The sequence below is a fragment of the Loxodonta africana genome, chromosome 19 (genome assembly GCF_030014295.1).
Source record: "Loxodonta africana isolate mLoxAfr1 chromosome 19, mLoxAfr1.hap2, whole genome shotgun sequence".
Lineage (NCBI taxonomy): Eukaryota > Metazoa > Chordata > Mammalia > Proboscidea > Elephantidae > Loxodonta > Loxodonta africana.
The window spans coordinates 44,363,796-44,387,155 of NC_087360.1; the positions used below are offsets into that span (position 1 = coordinate 44,363,796).

At 40.0% G+C, this 23,360-nt stretch overlaps 1 protein-coding gene across 2 annotated transcripts in view; it reads left to right on the forward strand.

Moving 5' to 3' along the window:
- The first annotated feature begins 1,028 nt into the window (after nt 1–1,028).
- FBXO16 (F-box protein 16) overlaps nt 1,029–23,360 on the forward strand; it is a 167,728-nt gene continuing 145,396 nt past the window's right edge. The window contains exons 1-2 of one of the 2 annotated variants that reach the window (XM_064272639.1): nt 1,029–1,255; nt 18,199–18,234. In XM_064272639.1, coding sequence (XP_064128709.1) covers nt 1,157–1,255; nt 18,199–18,234 — 135 coding nt within the window. In that variant the 5' untranslated portion in view covers nt 1,029–1,156. The remainder of the gene's footprint in view (nt 1,256–18,198; nt 18,235–23,360) is intronic. The other variant, XM_023550972.2, reaches the window with a different exon arrangement.

The window sequence follows — 23,360 nt, forward strand, 5'->3', positions numbered from 1 at the left end:
TAGAGCCAGGATTAAATTTTTGGTTGCAAACAACAGAAACAGATTCCAGCTAACTTAAACAAGAGAAGAAATTTAGTGCAAAAATATCAAGTGGCTCACAAAATGGACAATAAAAGACATACGATTTCTGAAGGGCAAGGTAGCTGGAATTTAATAGTCTGTTCAGGACATCAATGCTACTTTGAATGACCACCTCATATACAAAATAAGGATAATCCCTTTTCAGTCCAACTAATCTAGCTTGGTCTCGTGACTACCTCTCGGCTAGACAACAGGCAGGCCACCTTGATTAACCAACCCAGGAGACTAAACAATGGAAAAGTAATTCCTCATGGAAATTAAAATGCTTTAATCAAAAGAAGACAGACTGTATACTGGGCAACTAAAAACATCCAATCCCCTCCCCCCTCAATTAACCCGCATCTGTTCATTGCTAAAGCTTTGTCTTTATCCATTACACCATTCTATTTCTTAAATATGGCATTAGGCTAGAACCCTTGTTACTTAGACACCAGTAAGTTAAGACAGGAGAATTATTTAAAATACTTTCTGACCAATATAGTGTGTTTGTCCCTAGCTGGCAGTGATTCTGGATTTCCTTCCATGGTCCAATGAAAATGAAATGGAGTTAAACAGACCTAGGCCTGCTTCCCAGTTCCACCGCTTGCTATCTGTGTAACTTGGGCAGGGCATGTAACCTCACCTCTTTTTCTTCATCTGAAAAATGAGCTAAAATCTACCACCTCACGAGATTGTTATGAGCTTTAATTGAGCATAAATATAAAGTGTCTAACATATAAAACAAGGAGCACTGGTGGTGCGGTGGTTAAGTGTTCAGCTGCTAACTGAAAGGTCAGAGGTTTGAACCCACTAGCCACTCCACAGGAGAAAGATGTGATCTGTTTCTGTAAAGATTTATAGCCTTGGAAACCCTATGGAGCAGTTCTACTCTGTCTTATAGGGTTGCTCTGAGTTGAAATCAACTGGACAGCATATAAAATACTCCCAATAAATGTCCTTTCCCTCCTTCCTCTATACCCCTCCCCAACAGACTAAAAGATTATATGGTGTTAGTAATTTTAGTATTCTGAAGATCATATAATTGATTTCTTCTGATAGGTGTAGTTTTTCTTATGGAAGAATATCCAGTTATTTCATGATGGCATTTGCACCACCAAAAAGCATAGATGGTTCCAAAATGCAAACAAAGATGAGTACCTGGACACCCCTAAACCATCAGCTTTTGAATGACCAGGTAAGTGACCAGAGCTATTAGTTGGATCCATGCTTTAAAGAAAAAAAGCATTATCATTTTGGTTATCAGAATATGAATAGGAATTGTTTAGGATTGTGTAACGAAATTAAAAGGAGTCCCTGTGTGGTGCAGACGGTTAACATGCTCAGCTGCTAACTGAAAGGTTGGAGGTTCACATCTACCGAGAGGTGCCTCTGAAAGAAAGGCCTACTGGCCTTTAGTCTGCTGGGTTGATGTATTTCTGAAAAATCAGCCATCGAAAACCCTGGTAGAACAGTTCTACTCTGATATGCATGGGGTCACCATGAGTTTAGAATCAACTTGACAACAACTGGTTGGTTAATGGATTAAAAAGCAAAAATGAAGGATTTGTTTAAAAACTTTTATTAAGCCCTTGCTATGCAAGCAATGCTGATGTCAGATGGATCTTGGCTGAAAGCAGAGAATACCAGAAGACGTTTACATGTGTTTTATTGACTATGCAAAGGTATTCGACTGTGTGGATCATAACAAATTATGGATAACATTGTGAAGAATGGGAATTCTAGAACACTTAATTGTGCTCATGTGGAACCTTTACATAGATCAAGAGGCAGTTGTTCGGACAGAACAAGGGGATACTGATTGGTTTAAAGGCAGGAAAGGTGTGCGTCAGGGTTGTATTCTTTCACCATACCTATTCAATCTGCATGCTGAGCAAATAATACGAGAGGCTGGACTATATGAAGAAGAACGGGGCATCAGGATTGGAGGAGGACTCATTAACAACCTGCGTTATGCAGATGACACAACCTTGCTTGCTGAAAGTGAAGAGGACTTGAAGCACTTACTAATGAAGATCAAAGACCACAGCCTTCAGTATGGGCTTCAGCTCAACGTAAAGAAAACAAAAATCCTCACAACTGGACCAATGAGCAACATCATGATAAACAGAGAAAAGATTAAAGTTGTTAAGGATTTCCTTTTGCTTGGATCCACAATCAACAGCCTTGGAAGCAGCAGTCGAGAAACCAAAAGATGCATTCATTGCATTGGGTGAATCAGCTGCAAAGGACCTCTTTAAAGTGTTTTAGAGCAAAGATGTCACCTTGAAGACTAAGGTGTGCCTGACCCAAACCATAGTATTTTCAATCGCATCACATGCATATGAAAGCTGGACAATGAATAAGGAAGACCGAAGAAGAATTGATGCCTTTGAATTGTGGTGCTGGTGAAGAATATTGAATATACCATGGACTGCCAAAAGAAAAAACAAGTCTGTCTTAGAAGAAGTACAACCAGAATGCTCCTTAGAAGCAAGGATGGCGAGACTGCGTCTTACATACTTTGGACATGTTGTCAGGAGGGATCAGTCCCTGGCGAAGGACATCATGCTTGGCAGAGTACAGGGTCAGCGGAAAAAAGGAAGACCCTCAACGAGGTGGATTGACACAGTGGCTGCAACAACGTGCTCAACCGCAACAACGAGCTCAACCGTAACAACGACTGTAAGGATGGCTCAGGACCAGGAAGTGTTTCATTCTGTTGTGCGTAGGGTCGCTATGAGTCGAAACCGATTCGATGGCACCTAACAACAACAACAACATGCAAGCAAGCCTGGCAATAGACAGAGTACCTGCCTAAGAAGAAAATGTCTTAGATTTCGTCTTTCCTCTACAGTCACTCCTCTCTTAACCAACTGCCTTTTTTCTTCCATCACCGGTTCTCCTCTAGAAGCCACCAGAAATGAGAGAGGAGAGGATGGTCTGTGAGTTGTTCCCTTCAGAAGACAGGTGTTTCTTGTTAGAATTGAGCTCACTGAGTAATGCTGTACATTTAACCAAACAAAGTGAATAAATCTCAGCTGAGAACCTTGCATTACTCAGGTTCTTCTAAGTTTATTTTCTACCTGCCTTCTGGGGAAGCTCTAGTATAATACATTCAACAAAAAGTTGAAAGGGTGGGAAGCTGAGTATCATGCTGGGGTGTGAGACTGGCCAATCTCTGGGGCATTTCTGCTTCAGTTAGGGACAGATTGTTTCCGAGGGTCTGTAACTCCTATTATTTAATACCTGTATATTAGGACCACAGCTAGTTGGCAATAAAATAAAACTGCCATGTATAAACTGACCTCATTATCTTACTCTTACAAACCAGCCCTTCCGCCCCACTTCCATTGCCCCTCCGTGAGAGGTACCACTTAACACCAAGTCACTCAAGCCAGAAATCTTCCTTCTTCCTGTTGGGTGTGGGATTTATCTTACTCAATTTATAAGGTAATAAATTAGCTTGTTACTTATGGAATAGAAAACAATACAGTTTCACAATAAAAGACACAAGACTATTAGGTCAGAGACAAAGTACTTTATTATTCACAACACAGCAAGTAGCATGTGCATTATGTTTGCATCGGTTCTGTTTGTCCCCTAAGTCCCACAGGGGTGACACAACACACGAGTAAATACTACATATGTAGTGGTTTGCATCACAGCCAAGAAACAATGGGCTTGGGGAATCTATTGCTTTCATAGTAAGCAGTAAGCAAGCCTGCTTTCAGTCCTAAAGGGAGATAAAACCTCATTCCTCAGGGTTGCCTTGTAACAAACACAACCCTGAGAAATGGCCCAAATAGTGATCAGTGCCTTGCATTCCTGACATACCAAGACATCTAGGAGTATAAGAAGCCCACGGAGAAGTGTCTTCCAATACTTCCACACTCCCACATCTGATCTGTTTTCAAGTTCTATGAATCTTCCTCCAAGAGCTCTTCATCCAGACCCATTATGTCCATCCACCTCCAGCACCGCATACCTTAGTTCACACCCTCATCACCCTTTGCCCAGACCACTGTAGTAGCACTTTAACTGGTTTCCCTGCCTCTTTCCCTATCAATCCATCCTCTATTCTGATCCCCGAATAATCTTTGTAAAATACCAATCTAATTGCTTAAGTCTGATAATGGCCCCACGCATAAAAGTAAATTACAAAACCCCTGCATAGCATTGAGGACCCTTCATGATTTGACCTCAGCCTACCTCAATTCCAAACCCTGCCGCTGCTTCCTCATATTCTGTGTCCAAGTCAAACTAGTGGTTCCCTGGATGAGCCACGCTCTCTCACACCTCCATACCTTTGCACACACTCTCGTCATTGCCTCCTGTAAGATTCAATTCAAATGTTATTTCCTCTGTGAAGCCTCTCTCTGCTTCCTTTTCTTTGCTCCTTTCACTGCTTACTTTCTCCCTCCACTCTATTTGATTAAAATTTGAGATTCTGTCTTTTCTCCCCATATCTCCAGTGCCTGATATGGTTCTTGAAGCATAGAAATGGAGTCACATTTCAGCTATACTGTCCTGCACCTTCTTTGTTGACTAATCTTCTTGCCCCTACATTTTTTCTTTGTTCGCCTGGATTTGACCCTTTTCCTTTTGTCTTAGTTAAGGTTCTCTAGGGAAACAGAACTAATGAGATTGTCTATATCTAGAGAGAGAGAGAGAGATTTTAAGGAATTGGCTCACACAACTGTGGGGGCTGGCAAGTTAAAAATCTTTATGTCAGACAATAGGCTAGAGATTCCTGTGCGCTTGTGTCCGAAGATCCTTAGGTCAGGCTGTGAGAAGAGTGAGGGAATTCTGCCAGAATATTTATCTATAGTATGGAGGCAGAACACACCCTAGGGAAACTCCCTTTTTGCTCTTAAGGCCTTCAACTAATTGATTAAGGCCCACCCACATTATGGAAGGTAATCTGCTTTTACTTAGGGCCAACTGATTTAATCACATGTAACTACCCCATAACCACAACTGGACTGGTGTTTGGCCAAACAATTAGGTATCAGAGCCTAGCCAAGTTGATGCATAAAATTAACCTTCACACCTCTCTAAACCCAACAGATATGTTAACCCCTTTGGCAAAGTTGGATCACCAATCCTGACCCCCCTTGATCAGTATTTTCCTATACCTACTCCTCTGATGTGAAACATGGGCAATTTTGGCAGAGAAGCAGAGGAGCAAGGTTAGGGATTGGAATCATGAAAAATAAAAGGGGGAGAGACTAAAAAGGAAAAGATAAAGGAAATGAGGAAAGAGGGGAGAGAAATAGAAAAGAAAGGAGGGACCAGAAAAACCAAAAGGAAAGGCAGAGAAAGAGAGAGAGAAATCCCGCTTTTCTCTAGCCATGAACATCAAATAGGTCTATAGAAAGTTCATTTTATTCAGCTCAACAATTATTTATTGAGCACCTGTTTGTACAATGCTCTTAATTCTCCAACAGTTTATATAACAGTTTATCTGGTTTTTCCCCTCAGAACTTCAATGTTTAGTTTTGAAATCTGTTTCCCATAGAATTGTAAAGGTTTTACACACACGTGTGAAAAAGTGACTTGAATTGAAATATTTATTTGTTGAAATGCCCCTGTTTTCAGAATTTTTCTTTGAAAACATAGTTATTTTGATCGACAGCTGTGGAGAAGTGCTTTACTAGCCAAAAATTGCCTGACTGCCCATCACAGGTTAGATTACTAGAAAAGCTGATTGAGACAGAGATTAGCATGCAGGATACTTGCCCGGAAGGTCTCTCAGGATCAACACTGGGGTAGGGACAGAATACATAGGTTTGGGCAGGGGAGGAAGCTGGGCTGTGATGCAGTCTCAACAAAGACCTCTGCTGACCCCATAGGGCACTCTGAAGCTGGCATGATTTTGCAGGGTTGTCTTACATTGCGGCAAGGGGGCTTGGCTTGTATACTTCCACATTGACCATTCAGTGAATGCAAGCTACCCACCAAAAGGCATGACCTTGGACGAGGCTGCTCTCTCAAGCTGAGGACAGTCAGCCAGAAACACTCCTAACAGGCGATGGAATACACCCTTCAGTTCAAAAGGGAAATTGAGGTAGTATATGAGAGCAATCATTGCATTTTCTTATCTTGGTTCTTCAATAAAAAAAAAAAAATAGATTCTGTCAAATTTAATGATGATTTTTGGAGGCAATGTTTATTGTTCAAAACTCCCATTTTATGTAAAAAAATTACTTTTGGGTTTAGTTAAGTTCTAGCTTGAAATAAAATTATTTTTTAATGATTGTGTATACACACGTATGTATGTGTATAAATGTATATAAACACACAAAGAATTTGTAGATACATACACCATACTACACCTACTCCTCACTTAATGACATGGTTAGTTTCCAAAGACCAGGTTGTTATGTGAAAATCAGCATTATGCAAAAATAGAGGATGACCACATCAGGTCACAAAATGGAGGATGACTACTACATCAATACATCTGCCAAATTACGTCATTACCCACCTACCAACTCACTGCCATTGAGCTGACTCTGACTCATAGAGACACTATAGGACAGAGTAGACCTGCCCCATTGGGTTTCCAAGGCTGTAAATCTTTTCAGAAGCAGACTGCACATCTTTCTACCATGGAGCAGCTGGTGGGTTTGAACTGCTGATCCTTTTTGTTTTTTTTTTTGGTTAGCAGCCAAATGCTTTAACCACTACACCACCAGAGTTCCTTACATCATTATACAACTGCCAGATCATATAATTACTTAACTCCCAAACCACTGAGAACCATGGCCCAGCCAAGTTGACACATAACCTTGACCATCACAGCCAGCATTACTCTCGCCTCATACCTTCATTACTGCCAGACTTATATTGTTAATGTAAAAAATTGTTGGATAGTAAGTGTTTTACTATTGCCCTAAATGCTAGATGTCGGATAACGAGATAGTTGATAAGTGAGGAGAAGGTGTATTAATAGAGGTTTCCTGCAAAGAGCTGAATGGGCACTGGGGGGTCTGTAAAAAGGAAGAGGTTTTATTTTTTAGTTTATACAATGCGATAATATTTCAAATTTAAAAAGCAAATATAAACAAAATCAAACAAAGAATAATAACTCTGGGAATTGAAAGCTCTTGGTCAAGATCAGCTTGACCAATAATTTGCCACATCACTCAGTAAGTCACTTAACTTTTCTGGGCTTTGCTTTACTACTTTGTAAAATGAGTGCCTTGGATCAGATGACTTTGAAAGTCTCTTCCAGACCTAACATTCTGACTGTGTAAAAGAGATTAAAAATAGATGCCCCAGGATACAGATGACCAGAAGGTATCTGTACAATAATTTCAAAGAGTTTTCTACACTTCTAATATATTTGCCAACAATGATCAGTTTTTTATTTAAATTTTGTCTTTCTTCTATCCTGTAGTAAAACGTGAAATATGTAACTATCTCAGACTAGATTAAGAGTAACAGGATTTTGAGGAGGCGGAGCCAAGATGGCGGACTAGGCAGACGCTAACTCGGATCCCTCTTACAACAAAGACACGGAAAAACAAGTGAATCGATCACATACATAACAATCTACGAAACCCTGAACAACAAACACAGATTTAGAGACGGAGAACGAATACGGGGAAGCAGCGATTGTTTCCAGAGCCTGGAGCCAGCGTACCAGTCAGGTACGGCACAAGCACAGAGAGCTGCTCCACCCCCCTGAACAAACCCCGGGAGGGGGACCAGCCGGTTCCGCGGGCGGCGTGGGACGCAGCCGGTAGGAGAAGTCCCCGGGAGGCAGTGACTGGTCTTGGAGCAGGAAGAGCAGCGTCCCAGCCGGAGAACCGTCCGGCCGGGTTTTGGACTGGACGCAGGTACGGCATAAGCACGGAGAGCTGCTCCACCCCCCTGAACTAACCCCGGGAAGGGGCCCAGCTGGGTCACGCGGGCGGCGTGGGACGCAGCCGGTAAGGGAAGTCCCCGGGAGGCAGCGACTGGTATTGGAGCGGGGAGAACAGCATCCCAGCCGGGGCACTCGGTCACAGCACAAGCACGGGGAGCTGCTCCACCCATCTGAACTAACCCCGGAAGGCGGCCCAACTGGTTCGCAGAGGCGGCACAGCCGCTGGAGGGACGAGAAGTCCCCGGGAGGCAGCGACTGATTTTGGAGTCGAGAGTGCACCGTCCCAGTAGGGGAGCCTTGACGCTGGGCATGGGGCTGGAAGCAGAGGATCTGACCGTGACTCCAGCGGGCCAGACCCCCCGGGCAATCTCCACACAGCCAGCGCACATAGGCGACGCGCCTGCGGGAATCTCAGATATAATAGTCATTCCAAGCAAGACAAGCAACTCTGGCTATATTCTGAGGTGCTACTCTCCTATCTCACTGTTCCCTCCCCCACCCTCCCCAGGCGGCTTCATTAACATTCGAATAGCCTGAGCCAGAGGGAGAACTCTGATAGGGATCTGACTGCATTTTTTTTTTAGCGGATTTTCTGGAAAAACTAGTTTCCCAGTGATGGCTCGGAGACAACAATCCATATCAAATCACTTAAAGAAGCAGACCATGACAGCTTCTCCAACCCTCCAAACAAAAGAATCAAAATCTTTCCCAAATGAAGATACAATCCTGGAATTATCAGATACAGAATATAAAAAACTAATTTACAGAATGCTTAAAGATATCACAAATGAAATTAGGATAACTGCAGAAAAAGCCAAGGAACACACCGATAAAACTGTTGAAGAACTCAAAAAAATTATTCAAGAACATGGTGGAAAAATTAATAAGTTGCAAGAATCCATAGAGAGGCAACATGTAGAAATCCAAAAGATTAACAATAAAATTACAGAATTAGACAATGCAATAGGAAGTCAGAGGAGCAGACTCAAGCAATTAGAATGCAGACTGGGACATCTGGAGGACCAGGGAATCAACACCAACATAGCTGAAAAAAAATCAGATAAAAGAATTAAAAAAAATGAAGAAACCCTAAGAATTATGTGGGACTCTATCAAGAAGGATAACCTGCGGGTGATTGGAGTCCCAGAACAGGGAGGGGAGACAGAAAACACAGAGAAAATAGTTGAAGAACTCCTGACAGAAAACTTCCCTGACATCATGAAAAACGAAAGGATATCTATCCAAGATGCTCATCGAACCCCATTTAAGATTGATCCAAAAAGAAAAACACCAAGACATATTGTCATCAAACTCACCAAAACCAAAGATAAACAGAAAATTTTAAAAGCAGCCAGGGAGAAAAGAAAGGTTTCCTTCAAGGGAGAATCAATAAGAATAAGTTCAGACTACTCAGCAGAAACCATGCAGGCAAGAAGGGAATGGGACGACATATACAGAACACTGAAGGAGAAAAACTGCCAGCCAAGGATCATATATCCAGCAAAACTCTCTCTGAAATATGAAGGCGAAATTAAGATATTTACAGACAAACACAAGTTTAGAGAATTTACAAAAACCAAACCAAAGCTACAAGAAATACTAAAGGATATTGTTTGGTCAGAGAACCAATAATATCAGATATCAGCACAACACAAGGTCACAAAACAGAACGTCCTGATATCAACTCAAATAGGGAAATCACAAAAACAAACAAATTAAGATTAATTAAAAAAAAAAAATACACATAACAGGGAATCATGGAAGTCAATAGGTAAAAGATCACAATAATCAAAAAGAGGGACTAAATACAGGAGGCATTGAACTGCCATATGGAGAGTGATACAAGGCGATATAGAACGATACAAGTTAGGTTTTTACTTAGAAAAATAGGGGTAAATAATAAAAAAAAATAATAATAAGGTAACCACAAAAAGGTATAAAAACTCTATAACTCAAGATAAAAGCCAAGAAAAACGTAACGACTCAACTAACATAAAGTCAAACACTATAAAAATGAGGATCTCACAATTTACTAAGAAAAACGCCTCAGCACAAAAAAGTATGTGGAAAAATGAATTTGTCAACAACACACATAAAAAGGCATCAAAATGACAACACTAAAAACTTATTTATCTATAATTACCCTGAATGTAAATGGACTAAATGCACCAATAAAGAGACAGAGAGTCACAGACTGGATAAAGAAACACGATCCATCTATATGCTGCCTACAAGAGACACACCTTAGACTTAGAGACACAAACAAACTAAAACTCAAAGGATGGAAAAAAGTATATCAAGCAAACAATAAGCAAAAAAGAAGAGGAGTAGCAATATTAATTTCTGACAAAATAGACTTTAGACTTAAATCCACCACAAAGGATAAAGAAGGACACTATATAATGATAAAAGGGACAATTGATCAGGAAGACATAACCATATTAAATATTTATGCACCCAATGACAGGGCTGCAAGATACATAAATCAAATTTTAACAGAATTGAAAAGTGAGATAGATACCTCCACAATTATAGTAGGAGACTTCAACACACCACTTTCGGAGAAGGACAGGACATCCAGTAAGAAGCTCAATACAGACACGGAAGATCTAATTACAACAATCAACCAACTTGACCTCATTGACTTATACAGAACTCTCCACCCAACTGCTGCAAAATATACTTTTTTTCTAGCGCACATGGAACATTCTCTAGAATAGACCACATATTAGGTCATAAAACAAACCTTTGCAGAGTCCAAAACATCAAAATATTACAAAGCATCTTCTCAGACCACAAGGCAATAAAACTAGAGATCAATAACAGAAAAACTAGGGAAAAGAAATCAAATATTTGGAAAATGAACAATACCCTCCTGAAAAAAGACTGGGTTATAGAAGATATCAAGGAGGGAATAAGGAAATTCATAGAAAGCAACGAGAATGAAAATACTTCCTATCAAAACCTCTGGGACACAGCAAAAGCAGTGCTCAGAGGCCAATTTATATCGATAAATGCACACATACAAAAAGAAGAAAGAGCCAAAATCAGAGAACTGTCCCTACAACTTGAACAAATAGAAAGTGAGCAACAAAAGAATCCATCAGGCTCCAGAAGAAAACAAATAATAAAAATTAGAGCTGAACTAAATGAATTAGAGAACAGAAAAACAATTGAAAGAATTAACAAAGCCAAAAGCTGGTTCTTTGAAAAAATTAACAAAATTGATAAACCATTGGCTAGACTGACTAAAGAAATACAGGAAAGGAAACAAATAACCCGAATAAGAAACGAGAAGGACCACATCACAACAGAACCAAATGAAATTAAAAGAATCATATCAGATTATTATGAAAAATTGTACTCTAACAAATTTGAAAACCTAGGAGAAATGGATGAATTCCTGCAAAAACACTACCTACCTAAACTAACACATTCAGAAGTAGAACAACTAAATAGACCCATAACAAAAAAAGAGATTGAAACGGTAATCAAAAAACTCCCAACAAAAAAAATCCCTGGCCCGGACGGCTTCACTGCAGAGTTCTACCAAACTTTCAGAGAAGAGTTAACACCACTACTTCTGAAGGTATTGCAAAGCATAGAAAATGACGGAATACTACCCAACTCATTCTATGAAGCCACCGTCTCCCTGATACCAAAACCAGGTAAAGACATTACAAAAAAAGAAAATTATAGACCTATATCCCTCATGAACATTGATGCAAAAATCCTCAACAAAATTCTAGCCAATAGAATCCAACAACACATCAAAAAAATAATTCACCATGATCAAGTGGGATTTATACCAGGTATGCAAGGCTGGTTTAATATCAGAAAAACCATTAATGTAATCCATCACATAAATAAAACAAAAGACAAAAACCACATGATCTTATCAATTGATGCAGAAAAGGCATTTGACAAAGTGCAACACCCATTTATGATAAAAACTCTTACCAAAATAGGAATTGAAGGAAAATTCCTCAACATAATAAAGGGCATCTATGCAAAGCCAACAGCCAATATCACTCTCAATGGAGAGAACCTGAAAGCATTTCCCTTGAGCACGGGAACCAGACAAGGATGCCCTTTATCACCGCTCTTATTCAATATCGTGCTGGAAGTCCTAGCCAGGGCAATTAGGCTAGACAAAGAAATAAAAGGTATCCGGATTGGCAAGGAAGAAGTAAAGTTATCACTATTTGCAGATGACATGATTATATACACAGAAAACCCTAAGGAATCCTGCAGAAAACTACTGAAACTAATAGAAGAGTTTGGCAGAGTCTCAGGTTATAAAATAAACATACAAAAATCACCTGGATTCCTCTACATCAACAAAAAGAACACCAAAGAGGAAATAACCAAATCAATACCATTCCCAGTAGCCCCCAAGAAGATAAGATACTTAGGAATAAATCTTACCAAGGATGTAAAAGACCTATACGAAGAAAACTACAAAGCTCTACTACAAGAAATTCAAAAGGACATACTTAAGTGGAAAAACATACCCTGCTCATGGATAGGAAGACTTAACATAGTAAAGATGTCTATTCTACCAAAAGCCATCTATACATTTAACGCACTTCCAATCCAAATTCCAATGTCATATTTTAAGGGGATAGAGAAACAAATCACCAATTTCATATGGAAGGGAAAGAAGCCCCGGATAAGCAAAGCACTACTGAAAAAGAAGAAGAAAGTGGGAGGCCTCACTTTACCTGACTTCAGAAGCTATTATACAGCCACAGTAGTCAAAACAGCCTGGTACTGGTACAACAACAGGCACATAGACCAATGGAACAGAATTGAGAACCCAGACATAGATCCATCCACGTATGAGCAGCTGATATTTGACAAAGGACCAGTGTCAATTAATTGGGGAAAAGATAGCCTTTTTAACAAATGGTGCTGGCATAACTGGATATCCATTTGCAAAAAAATGAAACAGGACCCATACCTCACACCATGCACAAAAACTAACTCCAAGTGGATCAAAGACCTAAACATAAAGACTAAAACGATAAAGATCATGGAAGAAAAAATTGGGAGAACCCTAGGAGCCCCAATACAAGGTGTAAACAGAATACAAAACATTACCAAAAATGATGAAGAGAAACCCGATAACTGGGAGCTCCTAAAAATCAAACACCTATGCTCATCTAAAGACTTCTCCAAAAGAGTAAAAAGACCACCTACAGACTGGGAAAGAATTTTCAGCTATGACATCTCCGACCAGCGCCTGATCTCTAAAATCTACATGATTCTGTCAAAACTCAACCACAAAAAGACAACCCAATCAAGAAGTGGGCAAAGGATATGAACACACATTTCACTAAAGAAGATATTCAGGCAGCTAACAGATACATGAGAAAATGCTCTCGATCATTAGCCATTAGAGAAATGCAAATTAAAACTGCGATGAGATTTCATCTCACACCAGCAAGGCTGGCATTAATCCAAAAAACACAAAATAATAAATGTTGGAGAGGCTGCGGAGAGATTGGAACTCTTATACACTGCTAGTGGGAATGTAAAATGGTACAACCACTTTGGAAATCTATCTGGCGTTATCTTAAACAGTTAGAAATAGAACTACCATACAACCCAGAAATCCCACTCCTGGGAATATACCCTAGAGATACAAGAGCCTTCATACAAACAGGTATATGCACACCCATGTTTATTGCAGCTCTGTTTACAATAGCAAAAAGCTGGAAGCAACCAAGGTGTCCATCAACGGATGAATGGTTAAATAAATTGTGGTATATTCACACAATGGAATACTACACATCGATAAAGAACAGTGATGAATCTCTGAAACATTTCATAACATGGAGGAACCTGGAAGACATCATGCTGAGTGAAATGAGTCAGAGGCAAAAGGACAAATATTGTATAAGACCACTATTATAAAATCTTGAGAAATAGTAAACCTGAGAAGAACACATACTTTTGTGGTTACGAGGGGGGGAGGGAGGGAGGGTGGGAGAGGGTTTTTTATTGATTAATCAGTAGATAAGAACTGCTTTAGGTGAAGGGAAAGACAACACTCAATACATGGAAGGTCAGCTCAATTGGACTGGACCAAAAGCAAAGAAGTTTCCGGGATAAAATGAATGCTTCAAAGGTCAGCGGAGCAAGCGCGGGGGTCTGGGGAACATGGTTTTCGGGGACTTCTAAGTCAATTGGCAAAATAATTCTATTATGAAATCATTCTGCATCCCACTTTGAAATGTGGCGTCTGGGGTCTTAAATGCTAACAAGCGGCCATCTAAGATGCATCAATTGGTCTCAACCCACCTGGAGCAAAGGAAAATGAAGAACACCAAGGCCACACGACAACTAAGAGCCCAAGAGACAGAAAGGGCCACATGAACCAGAGACCTACATCATCCTGAGACCAGAAGAACTAGTTGGTGCCCGGCCACAATCGATGACTGCCCTGACAGGGAGCACAGCAGAGGACCCCTGAGGGAGCAGGAGATCAATGGGATACAGACCCCAAATTCTCATAAAAAGACCAAACTTAATGGTCTGACTGAGACTAGAGGAATCCCGGCGGCCATGCTTCCCAGACCTTCTGTTGGCACAGGACAGGAACCATCCGCGAAGACAACTCATCAGACATGAAAGGGACTGGTCAGCGGGTGGGAAAGAGACGCTGATGAAGAGTGAGCTAATTATATCAGGTGGACACTTGAGATTGTGTTGGCAACTCTTGTCTGGAGGGGGGATGGGAGGATAGAGAGAGAGGGAAGCCGGCAAAATTGTCAAGAAAGGAGAGACTGAGAGGGCTGACTCAAGAGGGGGAGAGCAAGTGGGAGTAGGGAGTGAGATGTATGTAAACTTATATGTGACAGACTGATTGGATTTGTAAACGTTCACTTGAAGCTTAATAAAAGTTATAAAAAAAAAAAAAGAGTAACAGGATATTGACTTCACAGCAGGCTCTAAGCAAAGAGACTGAATGCAAATTTAGATTACTAAAACGAAGTGTCATCAGCAGAGGCAAGTGTATCAGATTACAAAATAATTCAGACATTGTGAATTTTGAGAGGAGAAATGTTTTAAAAGTATATATTTCTTTGCCATCTAGAGTTTTGATTGATAGTGATGAACATTTCTTTCAGAGTATGGTTTATACATTTAGTACAGTATGTGTTAAAAGGGTGTTTTGAGAACAAGCACCAAGTTACCATGGTTAAATTATAATTTAGGATCCCCTAAATGTTGTCTTACTCCAACACTATAATGATGTCACATGGTGAAATATGTGTCTGCAGTGTCAACAGTCTTAAAATAACAGCCATAGAATTTTGACTAAACAGCAGGCTCTGAGTAAACTGTGATATAAACAGACTGTAGCAGTTTGTAAGAGAAGATCTATTTAAATATTTCCATTTTGAATGGATATTTTGTTTTCCAGCTCTTTAAGATGAAGAAACTGATTGCAAATTTTGGGGATGAAAACTTTTTCAAACCAGAGAATATAAGACTGTAAGTCTGACTGAGGACCTGGCAGTTAAATAATTTGCCAAAATTATATTTCTAGTCAAGGGTAGAACCAGAACTGAGGGCTCCTGATTTCCAGTCTATTTCTCTTCTACCCCTTCACCACGATCAGTTTCTACTTGGTTCTAGATGCATTCGGGGGAAGAACTGGATATGCTTTCACTCTATTTAGTCTTTGGTCTTTGACTGACTCTCTCAAGATTATGACTTTAGCCTGAATGGCACTCCCCATCCTCCCACCCTTATTTCTTTCCTACTACCTTCTTTCTGACTGCTCTGTCCCTTTCAAGTCAGTAGCCCTTTGTTTCCAGTGTTCCACACCATCTTTGGACACTGTAGTGGTGCCTCCCAGCATCCTTTTGAAAGCTGGATTGTGGTCTCAGAACCTAACCTTATCTTCTTTCCACTGCCAGACCAAAACTAGGGCAGAAGTCCATTGATAATAAAGGGCTGGAGGTCAGTATAGGGAAAATTCTAGTGAGGAACTAAGTGCAGTGTTGAGCTGAATAGTCTGGAACCAGTGATCTTTTGTTTTAATCTGTAAATATTTCCTGTTTGGGACTCTGTTTATCTTCTATAAAATAAGGGGATTGAGCAAAAAGATCTGTAGTATTCCTTTTAACTCTAAAATTCTATGATTTCCAAAGCCTCTTTCTGTTCCATCAGCATATGTTTATTGAGGACCTACCATGGAACCTGTGCTTGCTGGTTCTATGGAGCATGTAAGAGAAAATGATTGTAATCTAAGCAGCAAGATAAAATTAATAAAAATAACCAGAGAGCATAAAAAATACTGTATAGGCTATGTGTTGGAACATGGACTATACACGAAGAGTTTAGAGGAGAGAGATGATTGGGCATCAGAAAAGTGGTGGTGCTGATGACTTGTCAATGGATAATTGATAGAATTTGGATAGATAGAGAAAAAGTGTTTAGGAAACTTTTGGATCCAAATTTTTTAATCTGCATTCTATAGGTTTTATTCTATATTCATCTATAAATTCTGAGTTTATCTGTTGCAGTTTATTTGAAGGTCCTTATAGCCCAGAACGAGGTGCCCTGATGGTACAATGGTTAAAGTGCTTGGCTGCTAACTGCAAGGTCAGCAGTTCAAACCTACCAGCTGCTCCATGGAGAAAAATGTGGCAGTCTGCTTCAGTAAAGATTTCAGCCTTGGAAACCCTTTGGGGCAGTTCTGCCCTGTCCTATAGGGCTGCTATGAGTTGGAATCGACTCGATGGCAATGGGTTTGGTCTTTTTTGGTGAGTAGCCCAGTTGGCATTTAATTAGTGAGGGAATTAGCTTTTTAATTCTTCTGAAATGTTCAAAAAGTGTCTATATATGATATTTGACATTCCATGGCCAGAAGGAAAACTGACATTTCACTGTCCCAGAAGTTGTTGTTAAACTAAATATTTCAATCCCCATTTTGTATGTTCTTTGAAATGAGAGTTTGAGAGTCTAAGAAAGGAAGGAAAGTGTAATCTATTGGAAGCATAAAACCAGCTCTCCATCCTCCTCCACAAAAAGGGAAAACATAGGCCTGAGCTGCCTCTCCAAGTAGAAACTTTCTTATAATGCTAGAATTTAGGTAATGCCAAGAGGAAGGGAAAAACAGCAGTTCTAATTTTGAAAACTGACAGCGTATACGCGCAGAGCAAGGAAGGCATTCACATATGTTCGTTACATACTCTCACTTGCTTCCTTTCTCCATTACGCCTCCTCTGCCAAACATACTCATGTTAATCTTCCCGTCCTCACTCACTCAAATACACATATGCACTAATGCTCAGAAAAACACCTACGCACCAATGTATAAATACCCTCACGTTTTACTTATACATACATAAGGATATTCATTCTCACAATCACATTCAATTCAACTCAACAAACCTGAGTGCCTGTAATTTACTATGTAGAGTACTCTACACTGGAGATATACCATGACTTTTGACCCAAATAGTATATGATAATAAACCTATGAAGATAAACACTTAGTTGTAAGTCCAGAGGTGCATACATACAGATTTCTAATCCTACAGTGATATTGACTCGACAGCAGCAGGTTCAGTTTCAGTTCACAGTGATATACATTGTACACCCACTAATATGTGTACACACTAAAGTGTAAAAATAGAGCTGCTAGTTCATAAATTTTGCACGTTCCCATACCATTGATATGATGCATTTTAGAGGAGCTCTCCATTTTTCTCTTTTCTCCTTGTTATTCTTTTCATCTCCTTTCAAATTCTAAAAATGATTTCTCTTTTCAATTCTATTTTTAAAATTATTTCTTGTCTTCAAAAATTATTACTTCTTTAATATTAATTATTCTACATGGAGAAACTTGGAGATTCCCGTATAGAATATTGGAGATACGGGGGAAAAAACCTTACACAGGTAAAAAAAATAAGTAAATATCTTCTGAGGAATGAACTTTGCCTTTTTGTACTCAGTGAAAACACTGAATATTTATTCACTGCTACTTTAGTCATGTCTTTCTTGTAATGCGGAAACCCTGGTGGCGTAGTAGTTAAGTGCTACGGCTGCTAACCAAAGGCTTGGCAGTTTGAATCCGCCAGGCGCTCCTTAGAAGCCCTATGGGGCAGTTCTACTTTGTCCTACAGGGTCGCTATGCATCGGAATCGACCCGACAGCACTGGGTTTGGTTTTTTGTTTTTTTTTCTTGTGATGGGTATTTTGAACCATAATGTATGAAATCATCCTATTCATTTTACTTATTGTAGGTATTTGAAGAAAGAAGAGCCTTGCTTGGAAAATGGGTAACAATTTAAAAAATACCTATTTCTATGTTATACTATTTATCATAGAGCCCAAAGAACTCAGCTTGGGCTTAAGGTAGTTACTGCTCATTTCCTGAGAAGTATGATTGATCCCTTCTGTATGTATCAGTTAACGTTTTGTCAGGAAAATAGAAAACATATGTTATTTTAAAAGACATAATTTAATAAAAAGAATTGGCTAAGCAAGTATTAGAGAATGGAGAAAATGAAAAGGGAAACACTAAGGTAACACAGAAATAGAACTACAGGAAGTAGCTATTACTAGCTTTAATGGTACTTGAGAAACTGAGAGGAAGGACTTCCTGGAGCTGAGACCTAGCCCTATAAGGGACTAGACCTCTGAGAAATAAAGCAGATGGCATTATGGCCAGTTGATTCTGATATATCTGAGGAAGGATGATGGTTCTGGAAGTATGGAAAAAAACTAGAAACTGCGATCAACTGATACTGCCTAGATGAAGAGCTAGGGTGACACTAAAGGAACACCAAGCAAATGGAAAGGAGTAAGTCAGTCTTTTATTTCTCTATTCCTGACTTCCCTCTAGTGTCCACTTCCCCATTGGCAACATTTAACAGGTGGCTAGCTGTCAAAAGAGAAACATGATTTGTAGAGTCCTAACCTATGGCTGCTAACCAAAAGGTCGGCAGTTCGAATCCAGCAGGTGCTCCTTGGAACCCCTATGGGGCAGTTCTACTCTTTCCTATAGGGTAGCTATGATTAGGGATCGACTCGAGGGCAATGGGTCTGGTTTTTGGTTTTAACCTTCTCTACTCAAAGTGGAATATAGAAAGGTGGATTTGGATCTGAGAAACAGCAGCTTGATAACCAACACAGTCCATCCATTTGACTGTTCAACATCCATACACACCCTTAACCCCCACATGTCTGTCAGTTTGTCATACTGTGGGGGCTTTTGTGCTGCAGTGATACTGGAAACTATACCACTGATATTCAAATACCAGCAGGGTCACCCATGGCAGACAGGTCTCAGCTGAGCTTCCAGACTAAGACAGACTAGGAAGAAGGACCTGGCAATCTATTTCTGGAAAAGATTAGCCAATGAAAACCTTATGAATAGCAGTGGAACATTGTCTGATATACTGCCAGAAGATCAGCCCCTCAGGTTGGAGGGCACTCAAAAGACGACTGAGGAAGATCTGCCTCCTCAAAGCAGAGTCCAGCTTAATGATGTGGATGGAATCGAGCTTTCAGGACCTTCATTTGCTGATGTGGCATGACTCAAAATGAGAAGAAAGAGCTGCAAACATCCATTAATAATCAGAAAATGGAATGTACGAAGCATGAATCTGGGAAAACTGGAAATTGTCAAAAATTAAATGGAGCACATGCTTATTGATATCCTAGGCATTAGTGAGCAGAAATGGACTGGTGTTAGCCATTCTGAATCGGACCATCATTGGTCTACTATGCTGGGAATGACAACTTGAAGAGGAATGGTGTTGCATTCATCATCAGAAAAAACATTTCAAGATCTACCCTGAAGTACAAGTTGTCAGTGATAGGATAATACCCATACACCTACAAGGAAGCCCAGTTAATACTCTTATTATTCAAATTTATGCATCAGCCACTAAGGCCAATGATGAACAAATTGAAGATTTTTACCCCCATCTGTAGCCTGAAATTGATCGTACATGCAATCAGGATGCATTGATAATTACTGGTGATTGGAATGTGAAAATTGGAAACAAAGAAGAAAGATTGGTAGTTGGAAAATATGCCCTTGGTGATGAAAGTATTCCGGAGATCACATGATAAAATTTTGCAAAACCAATGACTTCTTTATTGCAAGTACCTTTTTTCACCAACATAAACGGCAACTATACACGTGAACCTCACCAGAGGGAATACACAGGAATCAAATTAAGTACATCTGTGGAAAGAGACGATGGAAAAGCTCAATATCATCAGTCAGAGCAAGGCCAGGGGCCGACTGCTGAAGAGAACATTAATTGCTCATAAGCAAGTTCAAGTTGAAGCTAAAGAAAATTAGAACAAGTCCACAAGAGCCAAAGTACAATCTTGACTATAACCCACCTGAATTTAGAGACCATCTCAAGAATAGATTTGATGCATTGAATACTAATGACTGAAGACCAGACGAGTTGTGGAATGACATCAAGGACATCATACATGAAGAAAAACAGAAGTCATTTAAAAGACAGGAAAGAAAGAAAAGACCAAAATGGATGTCAGAAGAGACTCTGAAACTTGCTCTTGAACGTCGAGTAGCTAAAGGGAAAGGAAGAAATGATAAAGTAACAGAGCTGAACAGGAGATTTCAAAGGGCAGCTTGAGAAGACAAAGTAAGGTATTATAATGACATGTGCAAAGACCTGGAGATAGAAAACCAAGAGGGAAGAACACGTTTGGCATTTCTCAAGCTGAAAGAACTGAAGAAAAAATTCAAGCCTCATGTTGCAATATTGAAGGATTCTACGAGGAAAATATTAAGTGACACAGGAAGCATCAATAGAAAATGGAAGGAATACAGAGTAACTGTACCAAAAAGAATTGGTTGACTTTCAGCCATTTCAGGAGGTAGCATATGACCAGGAACTGATGGTACTGAAGGAAGAAGTCCAAGCTGCACTGCAGGCATTAGCAAAAAACAAGGCTCCAGAAATTGACAGAATACCAGTTGAGACGTTTCAACAAATGGATGCGGCACTGGAAGTGCTCATTTGTCTATGCCAAGAAATTTGGAAGACAGCTACCTGGCTAGCCAACTGGAAGAGATCCATATTTACTATGCCTATTCCTAAGAAAGTTGGTCAGAGTGTGGAAATTATTGAACAATATCGTTAATATCACATGCAAGTAAAGTTTTGCTGAAGATCTTTCAAAAGGCGCTGCAGCAGCAGTATATCAACAGGGAACTGCCAGAAATTCAAGCCAGAATAAGAGGATGTGGAACCAAGGATATCATTGCTAATATCAGATGGATCCTGGTCGAAAGCAGAGAATACTAGAAAGATGTTTACCTGTGTTTTATTGACTATGCAAAGACATTGGACTGTGTGAATCATAACAAACTATGGATAACATTGTGAAGAATGGGAATTCCAGAACAGTTAATTGTGCTTATGCAGAACCTGTACATAGACCAAGAGGCAGTCGTTTGAGGGTCTTCCTCTTTTTCACTGACCCTCTACTTTACCAAGCATGATAGCATGATAACGAGGTGATACTGCGTGGTTTAAAGTCAGGAAAGGTGTGCGTCAGGGATGTATCCTTTCACCAAACCTATTCAATCCGTATGCTGAGCAAATAATCTGAGAAGCTGGCCTATGTGAAGAAAAATGAGGCGTCAGGATTGGAGGAATACCCATTAACATCTTGGAATATGCAGATGACACAACCTTGCTTGCTGAAAGTGAAGAGGCCTTGAAACACTACAGCCTTCAGTATGGATTACAGCTCAACATAAAGAAAACAAAAGTCCTCACAACTGGCCCAATAAGTAACATCATGATAAACAGAAAAAAGATTCAAGAATTTCATTTTACTTGGATCCACAATCACCACCCATGAAAGCAACAGTCAAGAAATCCAAAAGACACATTTTATCAGACAAATGAGCTGCGAAAGACTTCCTTAAAATGTTGAAAAGCAAAGATGTCACCTTGAAGACTAAGGTTCACCTAACCTAAGCCATGGTGTTTTCAATTGCCTCATATGCATGTGAAAGCTGGATAATGAATAAGGAAAACCGAAGAAGAACTGATGCCTTCAAATTGTGGTGTTGGCAAAGAACACTGAATATACCATGGACTGCCAAAGGAACGAACAAATCTATCTTGGAAGAAGTGCAACCAGAATGCTACTTGGAAGCAAGGATAGCGAGACTCCTTGTCACATACTTTGGACATGTTATCAGGAGAGATCAGTCCGACATGAAGCTTGGTGAAATAGAGGGCTAGTGAAAAAGAGGAAGATCCTCAACGAGATGGATTGACAAAGTGGCTGCAACAATGGGCTCAAGCATAACAGCGATTATGAGGTTGGCACAGGACCACGCACTGTTTTGTTCTGTTGTACATAACGTCACCATGAGTCAGAACCAACTCGACTACACCTAACAACATATATATATATGTTGTTGTTGTTGTTGTTAGGAGCTGTTGAGTGGTGCCAACTCATAGCGACCCCACGTACAACAGAACGAAACATTGCCTGGTGCTGTGCCATCCTCACAATCGTTGCTACGTTTGAGCCTATTGTTGCAGCCACTGTGTCAGTCCATCTCATTGAGGGTCTTCCTCTTTTTCACTGACCCTCTACTTTATCAAGCATGATAGCAACGTGTTTTCCAGAGATTAGTTCCTCCTAATAACCTGTCCAAAGTATATGAGACAAAGTCTCACCATCCTCACGTCTAAGGAGCATTCCGGCTATACTTCTTCCATTTGTTTGTTCCTCTGGCAGTCCATGGTATATTCAATATTCTTCGCCAACACCACAATTTGAAGGCATCACCTTTCTTTCTTTGGAATGGGCACAAATATGGATCTCTTCTAGTTAGTTGGGTAGGTAGCTGTCTTCCAAATATCTTGACATAGGTGAGTGAGCACTTCCAACGTTGCATCCATTTATTGAAACATCTCAATTGGTATTCTGTCAATTCCTGGAGACTTTTTTTTTTGCCAATGCCTTCAGTGCTGCTTGGACTTCTTCCTTCACTACCAGCAGATCTTGATCATATGCTACCTCCTGAAATGGTTGCACGTTGACCAATATTTTTTTGGTACAGCAACTCTGTACATTCCTTCCATCTTCTTTTGATGCTTCCTGTGTCATTCAATATTTTACCGATATAAAACCAAAAAACCAAAGCGGTTGCAATCGAGTTGATTCCAACTCATAGTGACCCAACAGGACAGAGTAGAACTGACTGAGGGTTTCCAAGGAGCAGCTGATATATTCAAACTGTTGACTTTTTAGTTAACAGCTCAGTCCATAATCACTGTGCCCCCAGGGCTCCATTTTGCCCATAGAATCCTTCAGTATTGCAACTCAAGGCTTGAATTTTTTCTTCAGCTCTTTCATCTTGAGAAATGCGAAGCATGACCTTCCCTTTTGG